The 16,253-nt window shown below is 34.4% G+C and overlaps 1 protein-coding gene across 2 annotated transcripts in view; it reads left to right on the top strand.

Annotated features, from left to right (window-relative positions):
* Skint5 (selection and upkeep of intraepithelial T cells 5) overlaps nt 1-16,253 on the top strand; it is a 521,613-nt gene that overhangs the window by 446,788 nt on the left and 58,572 nt on the right. For both annotated transcript variants that reach the window (NM_001167878.1, NM_001167876.1), the window contains exons 48-50: nt 6,177-6,239; nt 9,779-9,841; nt 13,352-13,414. In NM_001167878.1, coding sequence (NP_001161350.1) covers nt 6,177-6,239; nt 9,779-9,841; nt 13,352-13,414 — 189 coding nt within the window. The remainder of the gene's footprint in view (nt 1-6,176; nt 6,240-9,778; nt 9,842-13,351; nt 13,415-16,253) is intronic.

Below are 16,253 nucleotides of genomic sequence, written 5' to 3'. Positions count from 1 at the left end.
ATGATGGCCGACTAGGCCATCTTTTGATACATATGCAGCTAGAGTCAAGAGCTCCGGGGTACTGGTTAGTTCATAATGTTGTTCCACCTATAGGGTTGAAGATCCCTTTAGCTCCTTGGCTACTTTCTCTAGCTCCTCCATTGGGAGCCCTGTGATCCATCCATTAGCTGACTGTGAGCATCCACTTCTGTGTTTGCTAGGCCCCGGCATAGTGTCACAAGAGACAGCTACATCTGGGTCCTTTCAATAAAATCTTGCTAGTGTGTGCAATGGTGTCAGCGTTTGGATGCTGATTATGGGGTAGATCCCTGGATATGGATGTCTCTACGTGGTCCATCCTTTCATCTCAGCTCCAAACTTTGTCTCTGTAACTCCTTCCATGGGTGTTTTGTTCCCACTTCTAAGGAGGGGCATAGTGTCCACACTTCAGTTTTCATTCTTCTTGAGTTCCATGTGTTTAGCAAATTGTATCTTATATCTTGGGTATCCTAGGATGGGGCTAATATACACTTATCAGTGAGTACATATTGTGTGAGTTCCTTTGTGAATGTTTACCTCACTCAGGATGATGCCCTCCAGGTCCATCCATTTGGCTAGGAATTTCATAAATTCATTCTTTTTAATAGCTGAGTAGTACTCCATTGTGTAGATGTACCACATTTTCTGTATCCATTCCTCTGTTGAGGGGCATCTGGGTTCTTTCCAGCTTCTGGCTATTATAAATAAGGCTGCTATGAACATAGTGGAGCATGTGTCCTTCTTACCAGTTGGGGCATCTTCTGGATATATGCCCAGGAGAGGTATTGCTGGATCCTCCGGTAGTACTATGTCCAATTTTCTGAGGAATCACCAGACTGATTTCCAGAGTGGTGTACAAGCTTGCAATACCACCAACAATGGAGGAGTGTTCCTCTTTCTCCACATCCACACCAGCATCTGCTGTCACCTGAATTTTTGATCTTAGCCATTCTGACTGGTGTGAGGTGGAATCTCAGGGTTGTTTTGATTTGCATTTCCCTGATGATTAAGGATGTTGAACATTTTTTCAGGTGCTTCTCTGCCATTCGGAATTCCTCAGGTGAGAATTCTTTGTTCAGTTCTGAGCCCCATTTTTAATGGGGTTGTTTGATTTTCTGAAGTCCACCTTCTTGAGTTCTTTATATATGTTGGATATTAGTCCCCTATCTGATTTAGGATAGGTAAAGATCCTTTCCCAATCTGTTGGTGTTCTTTTTGTCTTATTGACGGTGTCTTTTGCCTTGCAGAATCTTTGGAGTTTCATTAGGTCCCATTTGTCAATTCTCGATCTTACAGCACAAGCCATTGCTGTTCTGTTCAGGAATTTTCCCCCTTTGCCCATATCTTCAAGGCTTTTCCCCACTTTCTCCTCTATAAGTTTCAGTGTCTCTGGTTTTATGTGAAGTTCCTTGATCCACTTAGAATTGAACTTAGTACAAGGAGATAAGTATGGATAGATTCACATTCTTCTACACGATAAAAACCAGTTGTGCCAGCACCAATTGTTGAAAATGCTGTCTTTCTTCCACTGGATTGTTTTAGCTCCCTTGTCGAAGATCAAGTGACCATAGGTGTGTGGGTTCATTTCTGGGTCTTCAATTCTATTCCATTGGTCTACTTGTCTGTCTCTATACCAGTACCATGCAGGTTTTATCACAATTGTTCTGTAGTAAAGCTTTAGGTCAGGCATGGTGATTCCACCAGAGGTTCTTTTATCCTTGAGAAGAGTTTTTGCTAACCTAGGTTTTTTGTTATTCCAGATGAATTTGAAAATTGCTCCTTCTAATTCGTTGAAGAATTGAGTTGGAATTTTGATGGCGATTGTATTGAATCTGTAGATATTACTTTTGGCGAGATAGCCATTTTTACAATGTTGATCCTGCCAATCCATGAGCATGGGAGATCTTTCCATCTTCTGAGATCTTCTTTAATTTCTTTCTTCAGATATTTGAAGTTTTTATCATACAGATCTTTCACTTCCTTAGTTAGAGTCACGCCAAGATATTTTATATTATTTGTGACTATTGAGAAGGGTGTTGTTTACCTAATTTCTTTCTCAGCCTGTTTATTCTTTGTGTAGAGAAAGGCCACTGACTTGTTTGAGTTTATTTTATATCCAGCTACTTCACCGAAGCTGTTTATCAGGTTTAGGAGTTTTCTGGTAGAATTTTTAGGGTCACTTAAATATACTATCATATCATCTGCAAAAAGTGATATTTTGACTTCCTCTTTTCCAATTTGTATCCCCTTGATCTCCTTTTGTTGCCGAATTGCTCTGGATAATACTTCAAGTACTATGTTGAAAAGGTAGGGAGAAAGTGGGCAGCCTTGTCTAGTCCCTGATTTTAGTAGTATTGCTTCCAGCTTCTCTTCATTTACTTTGATGTTGGCTACTGGTTTGCTGTAGATTGCTTTTATCATGTTTAGGAATGGGCCTTGAATTCCTGATCTTTCCAAAAAGTTTATCATGAATGTGTGTTTAATCTTGTCAAATGCTTTTTCTGCATCTAACGAGATGATCATGTGGTTTTTGTCTTTGAGTTTGTTTATAAAGGATTACATTGATGTATTTTCGTATATTAAACCATCCCTGCATCCCTGGAATAAAACCTACTTGGTCAGGATGGATGATTGCTTTAATGTGTTCTTGGATTCGGTTAGCGAGAATTTTATTGAGGATTTTTGCATCGATATTCATAAGAGAAATTGGTCTGAAGTTCTCTATCTTTGTTGGATCTTTCTGTGGATTAGGTATCCGAGTAATAGTGGCTTCATAAAATGAGTTGGGTAGAGTACCTTCTACTTCTATTTTGTGAAATAATTTGTGCAGAACTGGAATTAGATCTTCTTTGAAGGTTTGATAGAACTCTGCACTAAACCCGTCTGGTCCTGGGCTTTTATTGACTGAGAGACTATTAATAACTGCTTCTATTACTTTAGGTGATATGGGACTGTTTAGAAGGTCAACTTGATCCTGATTCAACTTTGGTACCTGGTATCTATCCAGAAATTTTTCCATTTCGTCCAGGTTTTCCAGGTTTGTTGAGTATAGCCTTTTGTAGAAGGATCTGATCGTGTTTTGGATTTCTCCAGGATCTGTTTTTATGTCTCCCTTTTCTTTTCTGATTTTGTTAATTAGGATTTTTGTCCCTGTGCCCTCTAGTGAGTCTAGCTAAGGGTTTATCTATCTTGTTGATTTTCTCAAAGAACCAACTCCTCGTTTGGTTAATTCGTTGAATAGTTCTTCTTGTTTCCACGTTGTTGATTTAACCCCTGAGTTTATTTATTTCCTGCTGTCTACTCCTCTTGGGTGAATTTGCTTCCTTTTTTTCTAGAGCTTTTAGGTGTGTTGTCAAGCTGCTAGTATGTGCTCTCTCCCGTTTCTTCTTGGAGGCACTCAGAGCTATGAGTTTCCCTCTTAGAAATGCTTTCATTGTATCCTGTAGGTTTGGGTACGTTGTGGCTTCATTTTCATTAAACTCTACAAAGTCTTTAATTTCTTTCTTTATTCCTTCCTTGACCAAGGTATCATTGAGAAGAGCGTTATACAGTTTCCACGTGAAAGTTGGCTTTCTATTATTTATGTTGTTATTGAAGATCAGCTGTTGTCCATGGTGGTCGGATAGGATGCATAGGACAATTTCAATGTTTTTGTATCTGTTGAGGCCTGTTTTGTGACCAATTATATGGTCAGTTTTGGAGAAGGTCCCATGAGGTGCTGAGAAGAAGGTATATCCTTTTGTTTTAGGATAAAATGTTCGGTAGATATCTGTCAGGTCCATTTGTTTCATAACTTCTGTTAGTTTCACTGTGTCCCTGTTTAGTTTCTGTTTCCACAATCTGTCCATTGATGAAAGTGGTGTGTTGAAGTCTCCCACTAGTATTGTGTGAGGTGCAACATGTGCTTTGAGCTTTACTAAAGTGTCCTTAATGAATGTGGCTGCACTTGCATTTGGAGCATAGATATTCAGAATTGTGAGTTCCTCTTGGAGGATTTTACCTTTGATGAGTATGAAGAGTCCCTCCTTGTCTTTTTTGATAACTTTGGATTGGAAGTCAATTTTATCCGATATTAAAATGGCTACTCCAGCTTGTTTCTTCAGACCACTTGCTTGGAAAATTGATTTCCAGCCTTTCACTCTGAGGTAGTGTCTGTCTTTTTCCCTGAGATGGGTTTCCTGTAAGCAGCAGAATGTTGGGTCCTGTTTGTGTAGCCAGTCTGTTAGTCTATGTCTTTTTATTGGGGAGTTGAGACCATTGATATTAAGAGATATTAAGGAAAAGTAATTGTTGCTTCCTGTTATTTTTGTTGTTAAAGTTGGCATTCTTTTCTTGTGGCTGTCTTCTTTTAGTTTTGTTGAGGGATTATCTTCTTGTTTTTTTCTAGGGCGTGGTTCCTGTCCTTGTATTGGTTTTTTTCTGTTATTATCCTTTGAAGGGGTGGATTTGTGGAGAGATAATGGGTGAATTTAGTTTTGTCGTGGAATACTTTGGTTTCTCCATCTATGGTAATTGAGAGTTTGGCTGGGCATAGTAGCCTAGGCTGGAATTTGTGTTCTTTTAGTGTCTGTATATCATCTGTCCAGGCTCTTCTGGCTTTCATAGTCTCTGGTGAAAAATCTGGTGTAATTCTGATAGGCTTGCCTTTATATGTTACTTGACCTTTTTCCCTTACTTCTTTTAGTATTCTATCTTTATTTAGTGCATTTGATGTTCTGATTATTATGTGTCGGGAGGAATTTCTTTTCTGGTCCAGTCTATTTGGAGTTCTGTAGGCTTCTTGTATCTTCATGGGCATCTCTTTCTTTAGATTTGGGAAGTTTTCTTCAATAATTTTGTTGAAGATGTTTGCTGGTCCTTTGAGTTGAAAATCTTCATTCTCATCCACTCCTATTATCCGTAGGTTTGGTCTTCTCATTGTGTCCTGGATTTCCTGGATGTTTTGAGTTAGGATCTTTTTGCATTTTCCATTTTCTTTGATTGTTGTGCCGATGTTCTCTATGGAATCTTCTGCACCTGAGATTCTCTCTTCCATCTCTTGTATTCTGTTTCTGATGTTCGCATCTATGGTTCCAGATTTCTTTCCTAGGGTTTCTATCTCCAGCGTTGCCTCACTTTGGGTTTTCTTTATTGTGTCTACTTCCCTTTTTAGGTCTAGTATGGTTTTGTTCATTTCTATCACCTTTATGGATGTGTTTTCCTGTTTTTCTATAAGGACTTCTACCTGTTTGATTGTGTTTTCCTGTTTTTTCTTGAAGGACTTGTAACTCTTTAGCAGTGTTCTCCTTTATTTCTTTAAGTGAGTTATTAAATTCCTTCTTTATGTCCTCTACCATCATCATGAGAAATGCTTTTAAATCCAGGTCTACCTTTTCAGGTGTGTTAGGATGCCCTGGACTGGGCGAAGTGGGAGTGCTGGGTTCTGATGATGGTGAGTGGTCTTGGTTCCTGTTAGTAGGACTATTATGTTTTCCTTTCGCCATCTGGCAATCTCTGGAGTTAGTTGTTATAGTTGTCTTTGTTTAGAGATTGTTCCTCTGTTGATTTTGTTACCCTCTATCAGCAGACGTGGGATACTAGCTCTCTCCTCTGAGTTTCAGTGGTCAGAGCAGTCTCTGCAGGCAAGCTCTCCTCTTTCAGGGAAGGTGCACAGTTATCTGGTGTTTGACCTCCTCCTGGCTGAAGATGAAGGCCCAAAACAGGATCTTTCCCAGAAGCTGTGTTGCTTTGGCCAGGAATGTGGCCGGTTGTCTGGAGCCGAGGATGGCGCCACCTCAGAAGTGATTGTCTTAGGTAGAAATCAGAAAAAAAGCTTGTTATTCCATGTGTTTTTGAGGGTATATTCATTTGATGAAGGGAGGGTTACTATTGGGACAGTGAGTATAGATCCAAAAATGGTACACCAGAAGTTTTCCTGCCATCAGTAAATCAAATGGATACCTAGCTTAGGACACAGTGCAAAAATAACTGATCATTTTCCCCTTGTCAGCCTGACAGAATAAGCAGGCAGAAATGTTTTGATGAAGTTTACAAATCTAATGCATGCCACTGCTGGGAGTGCTGCCTTAGAATTGGGAAAAGTTAAACATCTTACTATTTACTACCAAAATTCTATGATATAAACATTACTAAGTGAATTTTTTGTCTTTTGACTTTAGAGACAAAAGATAAGCTGTTGGACATAATTCAGTCGATTCTTCAAAGAAGCAGTGTGCAAAAAGGTATCTAATGTGAAGATATCAAAACAGACATGAATGCTTTGGTCTCTGACCAACTAGAAATAAGGTTTAAGGGCATTTATGAAAGTTCCTGAAATGATAATCCAGGAGAAAGAACAGGAATGTTTGGAAGTATAAGAAAGTGTGTTAAAGTTCATTACTTACAGCTCCAATATCAAAATTAAATTTTCAAGTATTTGGTATTGTATTAAGATACATGGAAAAAGAGGATGTTATGTAACTATGATTTCACAGAATTATTAGAATTCAGTGTGGCCCATTAAAAGGTTTATAATCACTTTATAATAAGTCCTAAGTTACACAGATTTTTAAAAAATGTATAGAATTTATATATGTGACAGTAGAATATAAAAGGTGAAATTGGGGAAAATGTTGATGTCTTTCCCATAAAAATGTAGAAAGTATCTTTTACAACTGAGGATGCATGGTAAATATTATTGTGATTCAAGAGATAGCCATCGATAAAATATAGGATGCTATTGTTTATGCTCTATTAGAAAACGTTGGTATATCTCATGAAAAGCAACTATAGACCTTGTAGATTCTTCAATCCTAAACCCTAATAGGTGCAGTGTTAACATATTACAGAAGGAGCTATGATGGAAATGTCAAGAGCTCAACAATTAAAATGGTTACCTCACAAGCATGTATGGTTAGATCAATAGTAGTTGACTAAAGAAATATGATAGCAGCTTAACCATCTGGTACAAGTACAATAAAATGATAAATATACAGAGAAAACTGCCAAACCATTGACATCATCTGCATTTGTTTGTTTGTTTGTTTTTTAAGAAGAACTCAAAATGTTAACAACTTTTTGAGGTTGATATAGAACAATTCATTGAATATGAGCATTTCAGTAATGAAATTACTCTACAAACTTTATTGCCTAATACTTGATAGAAAATTATTTTAAAAATATGCTTTTGAACTACCCTTTAGACTGAGAGAGACAAAGAAAATTTTGCTCTATTGTACCTACTTACTCCAAAAACAGATATTAGGTAAAGACCTTCTAAGGGGTATGTTAATAGTTCATCTCTATGTCAATATTTGCACAAGTAAAGCCTTTGTGCAATAACCACTGGAAATAATTCATAGAAAAATTATCCAATCAATTAGTTTTATGTAATGGATGACAATTGTTTCGAAGCTTTTGATAAAAATTCCTCTGAAAAAAAAATCTTTAAACTGGGCAGTGGTGGTGCACACCTATAATCTCAGGACTTGTGAGGCAGAGGCAAGCAGACTACTGAGTTGGAGGACATCTGATCTACAGAGTGAGTTCCTGAACGGTCAGGACTACACAGAGAAAACCTGTCTTGAAAAGCCATCAAAAAAGTAAATAAAAAAGAAAATAAAAATAATAAAGGAAACAAAAAAGTTTTTAAGGAATCACAAATGTACCCAGTATTCTCAATATAAAAATTTGATATAATTCACTATAAAGAGGACATCCACAAGATTATATTTGATGTCTTTGAACAGTGGAGTGGAAAATTGTGCATGAGCACATTGTATGACTACATGGTTATGTTCCACTCAGCTATAAATAAGGTGATAATCAAATAATTCAATAAATATGAGAATTTCATCCTTGCAATTCCTCTAAATACTTTATTAACTCGTACTTGATAAAAATTATTGAACTACTGCTTTTTATTTTTTACTACCCTTGGTACAGAGAAAAACAAAGAAAATGCTACTCTATTGTACATACTTACCCCATAAATACATAGTAGAGGAAAGGTGTTCTATGTAGAATGCTAAATACTCAAACTCTACATCAATATTTTAACAAGAAAAGACATTGAACAATAAATACAAAATATAATTTAAAGATAAATTAACCAGTCAATTAGTTTTATTATAAGGATTGTATTTTGTTGGCAGCCTCTTACTGAGATTCTCCAGGAAAAATTCTATAAGGAATCACATCCAGTCCAGTATGGTACATGTAAAAGATTGATATAACTCAATCTAATGAAATGATGCAGAAGATTCTATTTGATGTTTGTAAACATAGAAGTACAAAAGTGGACATGAGCATATGGTTAGGATCAATTATGACCTTTAATTCAGTTATCAATAATAGAAATATAGTTTTTAAGATATAAGGTGAATGCAACAGGAAATTATTATTTTAACCGATATAATGCTAAACTACATACATCATGATATTCCACTTTGTGTAGTAGAGTGTTTTTATAATCAGGATAAAAAGTTGTGAAAAGTTTATTCATAGAAACACAAATATAAAGATAATTTGATTCTGGCACTGGACAACACCAGTTTTCCCATGCTTCATGTAATGTAGTGAACATTCAAAAGCTGAAAAGGCTTTGATATATATGAATGACTTACAATGTTTAGGTGGAGTTCTTAAAAAGCTCATGCAATCAAGATGGGATATATAGAGGACAAAATATACAAAATGGATAGCTATGTTCAACCAAAGGTGAATGTGACAACTGGCATGATAGGGACAATTACACTAAAACAGCACATGTTATGTAAGAGCTGTTAATATTGATACCTGATGGATACCCAGTAGAATTTAGATAATTAGAGAGCAGTTGTTAGGTCAAGTGTTATCCTCTGGTATCCAAATTCAAACTCAATTCAACCATGCTTAAAAGAAAAGAATACTTTTGCTTAGTATCTTTAAGGACTTGTGAAAAATCTTTGGTAGCAAGCATAATACCCAACTTATTTATGAAGAGTATACAAGCTCTGTAGAAAACTTCACTGATTATAAGCTTAAATTGGTTTTAGTGGTAAACTTAATGATATAATAACTAGATGCAAGGCAGGTTAGGATAAGGGCATTGGTGTTCAAAATTGTGAATATATTATGGAAAAAAGTTAGGACAAATCAAAAGGCCTAGGAAACACCTATGGACAAATGGAGAGGGATAAAACTAATATTAGTTCTGATATGTAACATGTGAATTTGCTAGGTCACTCTATTCCTAAGTACCAGCAATGTATAAATGCTTGCTGATACATTACACTAAACATGATCATAAAATAAGATATTGTTAATAAGCTGCTCTAGGGTTCTGGTATTAAATTATCTGGTACTTTTAATGTGGAAAATATTGTCATTAGGGCACAGTTTTGAACAAGTAAACTCTAAGAGCATTGATTGTCTTAGGTAGAAATCAGAAAAAAGCTTGTTATTCCATGTGTTTTTGAGGGTATATTCATTTGATGAGGGAAGACATACCATTGGGACAATGAGTATAGATCCAAAAATGGTACACCAGAAGTTTTACTGCCATCAGTAAATCAAAAGGAGACCTATCTTAGATCACAGGGTAAACAGTACTGGCCATTTTCCTCTTGTCAGCCCGAAAGAATAAGCAGGCAGAAATGTTTCAATGAAGTTTACAAATCTAATGCATGCTACTGCTGGCAGTGATGCCCTACAGTTGGGAAAAATTAAACATCTAACTCTTGACTACCAAACCTCTGTGATATAAAAATAACTAATTGAATTTATTGTCCTTTTACATTAGATACGATAGATACGCTGTTGGACAGAATTCAGTTGATTCTTCAAAGAACCAGTGTGCAAAAAGGTATCAACTTTGAAGATATCAAAACAGAAGTGAAACCTTTGTTCTCTGAACAAGTACAGATAAGGTTTAATGGCCTTATTGAAAGTTCCAAATTGCTAATATTTCCTTGCTTGTAGGAAAAACTAATCTAGGAGAAAAAAAACATGAATGTTTGGAAGTACAAGGAAGTGTGTTAATTTTCATTAGTTAAAGCTCCAATGACAAAATTAAAATTGCAGTTATTGGGTAGTGTATTAGGTCAAATGGTGAAAATAGGATGTTATCTAACTGTGGTTACACAGAATTATTTGAACTCAGAGTGGCCCCTTTAAAAAGTTTATAATCACATAATAATAAGTTCTAAATTATCACAGGTTCAAATATAAGTTATGGAGCTTAAATATGTCACAGTAGAATATAAAAGGTGAAATTGGGGAAAATGTTGATATCTTGCCCATAAATTTATGCAGAAAATATCTTTTATGATTGAGAGTACATGGATATTATTGTGACTCAAGAGATAGCCATTGATGAAATTTAGGGTGATTTTGTTTATGCTCTAGAGGAAAACGATGATATATTCCATGAAAAGCAACCCTAGACTTTTCCAATAGTTTAATCATAAGAAATAACAGGCGCAGTGTTGTCATGTTAAAGGAGGAGCTACGATGGAAATGCCAAGAATTAAACTTTGAAAATGGTTACCTTGCAAGGCTGTATGTTTCTGTCAATAGCAGTTTACTAACGAAATATGATAGCAGCTTAGACATCCGGTACAAGTACAATAAAATGATAAATATATATAGGAAACTGCCAAACCATGGACATCACCTGCATTTGTACATTTGTTTGTTTGTTTTTTAAAGAAAAACTCAATATGTTAAATGCTTTTAGAGGTTAATATAGACCAATTCAATGAATATGAGCATTTCAGAAATGCAATTCCTCTACAAACTTTATTGCCTAATACTTGATAAAAAATGATTAAAAGAACTGCTTTTGTACTACCCTTTGTACTAAAATAGAAAAAGAATATTTTACTCTATTTTACCTACTTACTCCAAAAACAGATACTAGGTAAAGATCGACAAAGCGGTATGTTAAATAGTACAACTCTATGTCAATATTTGTGTGAGAATAGTCTTTGCACAATAACCACTGGAAATAATTCATAGAAAAGTTATCTAGTCAATTAGTTTTATTAAATGGATGATAATTGATTGGAAGCTTTGGATAAAGATTCCTCAGAGAAAAATCTTTAACCTGGGCAGTGTTGGTTACACCTTTAATCCTAGCTCATGGGAGTCAGAGATAGGCAGACTAAAGAGTTGGAGGCCATCCTGGTCTACAGAGTGAGTTCCAGGACAGCAAGTACTACACAGAGAAACCCTGTCATGAAATAAGAACAACAACAAAAAAAAGGAAAAGGAAAATGAAAATTAAATATCTTCAAGGGATCACATATATACCCAGTATTCTCAATATGATAATTTGATATAATTCAATAGAAAGCAGACATGCAGAAGAGAATAGAATAGTTCAATGAATATGAGAATTTCAGCCATGGAATTCCTCTACAAACTTTATAAGCTAGTACTTGATAAAAAGTATTTAACAAGAGCTTTTTTTTTTAATACCCTTTGTAATGAGAAAGACAGAAAATTGTACACTATTTTACATACTGACCCCATGAACACATAGGAGAGGAAAGGTCTTCTATGGAGAATGCTAAATAGTCAAACTCTATGTCAATATTTGACCAATAAAGCCATTGTGCAATAACTACCAAATATAATATATAGATAAAATTTCCAGTCAATTAGTTTTATTATATAGATGGTATTTTGTTGGCAGCATCCTACTTAGATTCTTCAGAGAAAATCTATAAGGAATCACAAACAACTCAAGTATTCTACATGTGAAAGTTTGATATAACTCAATCAAATGTGACGATGCAGAATATTCTATTTGATGTCTGTAAACAAAGGAGTACAATAGTGTACATGATCTTATGCTTAGGACCCGTGATAGAATTTAATTCCCTTATAAATAATAGAATTTAAAATTTTAGGACAAAAGGTGAATACAACAGGAAATTATTATTTTAACTGATATAGTGACAAAACATATATCATGTTTTTCCATTTTGAAGAGTAGAGTGTTTGCTTAAAGTTGTGAATAAGTTTTTTATAGAAACACAAATATAATGACAATTTCATTCTAACTCTGAACGTCACTAGTTTTGCCATGCACCATGTAATGAAGTGACCGTTGAGAAGTCGAAAATCCTTTGATATATATAAATAACTTGCATTGTTGTTTAGGTGCAATACTTAAATAGTTCATGTAATCAAGATAGGATATAGAGAGGACAAAATATATAAAATGGATTGCTAGGTTCAACCAAGGATGAATGTGACAACTGGCATGATAGGGACAATTACACTAAAAATCACATGTTATGTACCAGCTGGCAATATTGATGCATAATGCAGACCCAATAGAATTCAGATACTGAGAGAGCAGTTGTTAGGTCAAGTGCTATCCTCTTTTATTTAAATTCAAACTCATTTCAATCATGCTGAAAATGAAAGAACAATTTTGCTCAATATCTTTTATGTCTTGGGAAAAGGTTTGCAAGCAAGCATAATTCCCACCTTACTTATGAAGATTATGCAAGCTCTGTAGAAATCTACACTGATTATAAGCTTTTTTCTGTTTCAGTTTAAAACCAAATGATATGGTAACTAGATGCAAGGAAGGTTAGGAAAAGGGCATTGGTGTTTGAAAATGTGAATATGTTATGGCAATATGATAGGAGCACTCTAAAGGCCTATGACCCACCTATGGACAAGTGGAGAGTGATAAAATTGATATTGGTTCTGATATGTAACATGCTAATTTGCTAGGTCTTTCTATATCTAAATATCAGTAATGTGTAAATGCCTGCTGATACAGTTACCATAAACAGGATCATAATATATATATATATATATATATATATATATATATATATATATATATATATATATATATATATATATATTGTGAACCAGCTTCTCTAGTCCTCTGGTTTAAAATTATCTAGTACTTTTATTGTGGAAAAATTTTGTCATTAGGAAAACAGTTTTGAACAAGTAAATTCTAAGAGCAGTGATTGTCCTAGGTATAAATCAGAAAAAAAAATCTTATTCCAAGTGTTTTTGAGGGTGTATTCCTTTGATGGGGGAAGGGTTACTATTGGAACTGTGAGTGTGGATCCAAGAGAGGTACGCCAGAACTTTTCCTGCCATCAGTATATCAAATGGAGACCTTGCTGTAGGCAACACAGCAAAAAGTACAGACCATTTTGCTCTTGTCAGCTCGAAAGAACAAGCAGGCAGAAATGTTTCAATCAAGTTTACAAATCTATTGCATGCTTCTGATGGAATTGCAGCTCTAGATTTGGGAAAATTTAAACATCTTACTATTAACTACCAAAACTTTATGATATAAAAATCACTAATTGAATTTATTGTCCTTTTCCCTTAGAGATGAAAGACTTCCTGCTGGACAGAATTAAGTCAATTCTTGAAAGTTTCAGTGTGCATCAAGGTATCATTAAATTAATCACAGAAATTAAATCTTTGATCTCTTAACTACTAGAAATAAGGTTTACTGGCAATAGTGAAGGTATCCAGCTGCAAATAATTCCTGGCTTTCAAGAAAAACTAATCCAGGAGAAAGAACAGGAATGTTAGGAAGTACAAGAAAATATGATAATTTTCATTAGTTAAAGCTCCAATTCCAAAGTTAAAATTGCAAGTATTTGGTATTATATTAGGGCACATGATAAAAATAGGATGTTATGTAACTATGATTTCACAAAATTATTAGAAATCAGTGTGGGCCATTTAAAAGTTTTATAATCTCTTAATAATAAGTCCTAAGTTATCACAGATTTTTAAAAAGGTATGGAAATTAAATATTTGACAATAGAATATAAAAGTTAAAATTGGGGAATATGTTGATGTCTTGCCCTTAAAAATGTAGAAAGTATCTTTCACAACTTGGGGTATGTGAATAATATAATTGTGATTCAAGAGATAGCCATTGATGAAATGTAGGGTGATATTGTGTATGCTCTAGTGGAAATCACGATATATCTCATGGAAAACAATCCTAGGCCTTGTCAATTCTTCAATCATAAGATATAACAGGTACAGAGTTTACATGTTACAGAAAGAGCTAAGATGGAAAGGCCAAGAGCTCAACACTGAAAATGGTTACCTCACAAGCATATATGGTTAGATCAATAGCAGTTGACTAAAACAAAAAATATGATAGCAGCTTAGCCATCTGGTACAAGTACAATAAGAGGGTAAATATATAGAGTAAACTACCAAATCATGGACATCACCTGCATTTATTTATTTGTTTGATTTTTTAAAAAATCTCAATATATGAACACCTTTTAGAGGTCAATAAAGAACAATTCAGTGAATATGAGCATTCAGTAATGGAATTTCTCTACAAACATTATTGCCTAATAATTGATAGAAAATGATTAAAACAACTGCTTTTGTACTGTCCTTTGTACAGAGAAAGACAAAGAATAGTTTGCTCTATTGTACCGACTTACTCCAAAAACAAATATTAGGTAAAGCTCTTCTAAGGGTATGTAAAATAGTTTAACTCTCTTTCAATATTTTTGCAAGAAAATACTTTGTGCAATAACCACTGTAAATAATTCATAGAAAAATTATCTAATCAATTAGTTTTATGTAATGGATGATAAATGTTTGGAAGCTTTGGATTAAGTTTCCTCAGAAAATAATCTTTAAACTGGGCAGTGGTGGTACGCACCTATAATACCAGACCTTGGGAGGCAGAGGCAGGCAGACTACTGAGTTGGAGGACAGCTCGTCTACAAAGTGAGTTCCCATAAAGTCAGACTACACAGAGAAAACATGTCTTGAAAAACCAGAAAATAAAAAAATATAAAATAAATTACAATTTTTAATTTTTAAAAAAAGGCAAAGAAAATATCTTTAAGGAATCACAAATGTACCAAATATTCTCGATATGAAAATTGGATATAATTCAATATAAAGAGGACATGCAGAATATTATATTTGAGGTCTGTGAACAGTGAAGAGGAAAATTGTGCATGGGCACATTGTATTGTTACGTGGTTGTGTTCAACTCAGCAATAAATAAGGTGAGAATAGAATAATTCAATGAATATGAGAATTTCATCCTTGGAATTCCTCTAAAATTTTTATTAACTCATACTTAATAAAATTTATTAAACTGCTGCTTTTTTCAACAACTCTTTTTACTGAGAAAGACAAAGAAAATTATACACTATTGTACATTCTTACCCCATAAAACATAGTAGAGGAAAGGTCTTCTATGGGGAATGCTAAAAAGTCAAACTCTATGTAAATGTTTGAGCAAGAAAAGACATTGTGAAATAAGTACCAAGTATAATATATAGATAAATTCTCCAGTCAATTAGTTTTATTATAGGAATGGTATTTTGCTGGCAGCTTCTTACTGAGATTCTTCAGATAAAATCTATAAGGACTCAAATTCCAGTCCAGTATGCTCCATGTGAAAGTTTGATAACTCAATCTAATGTGACGATGTAGAGGATTCTATTTAATGTCTGTAAACATAGGAGTACAAAAGTGAACATGAGCATATGGGCAGAATCTGTGATTTTTATTTCAGTTTTAAACAATAGAATTTTAATTTTTAGGACATAAGGTGAATTCAACAGGAAATTATTATTTCAAATGATTTAATACCAAACTACATATATCATTTAATTCCATTTTGTGTAGTAGAGTATTTTCATAATCAGGTTAAAATGTTATGAAAAAGTTGTTCATAGAAACACAAATATAAAGATAATTCGATTCAGGCTCTTGACATCACTAGTTTGCCATGCACCATTTAATGAAGTGATCTTTCAGAAGTTAAAAAAGGCTTTGATATATATGAATGGCTTACATTGTTGTTTAGGTGGAGTTCTTTAAAAAGTTCGTGCAACCAAGATAGGATATATAGAGGACAAAATATGCAGAATTGATAGATAGGTTCAACCAAAGACGAATGTGACAATTGGCGTGATAGGAACAATTACACTAAAATATCACATGTTATGTATCAGTTGGTATTATTGAGACATAATGCAGACCCAATAAAATTCAGATAATGAGAGAGCAGTTGTAAGGTCAAGTGCTATCCTCTGCTATCAAAATTCAAACTCATTTCAACCATGCTGTAAAGGAAAGAACAATTTTGCTCAGTATATTTAAGGATGTGAAAAATCTTTGGGAGCAAGCATGATTCCCAAATTACTTATGAAGATTATACAAGCTCTGTAGAAAACTTAACTGATCATAACATTTTATTGGTTTTAGTGGTAAACCTAACGATATGGGAA

This window comes from Mus musculus, chromosome 4 (genome assembly GCF_000001635.26).
Source record: "Mus musculus strain C57BL/6J chromosome 4, GRCm38.p6 C57BL/6J".
NCBI lineage: Eukaryota > Metazoa > Chordata > Mammalia > Rodentia > Muridae > Mus > Mus musculus.
The sequence above is the reverse complement of the archived record's forward strand: the minus strand, read 5'-3'. Positions and strand labels throughout refer to the sequence as shown.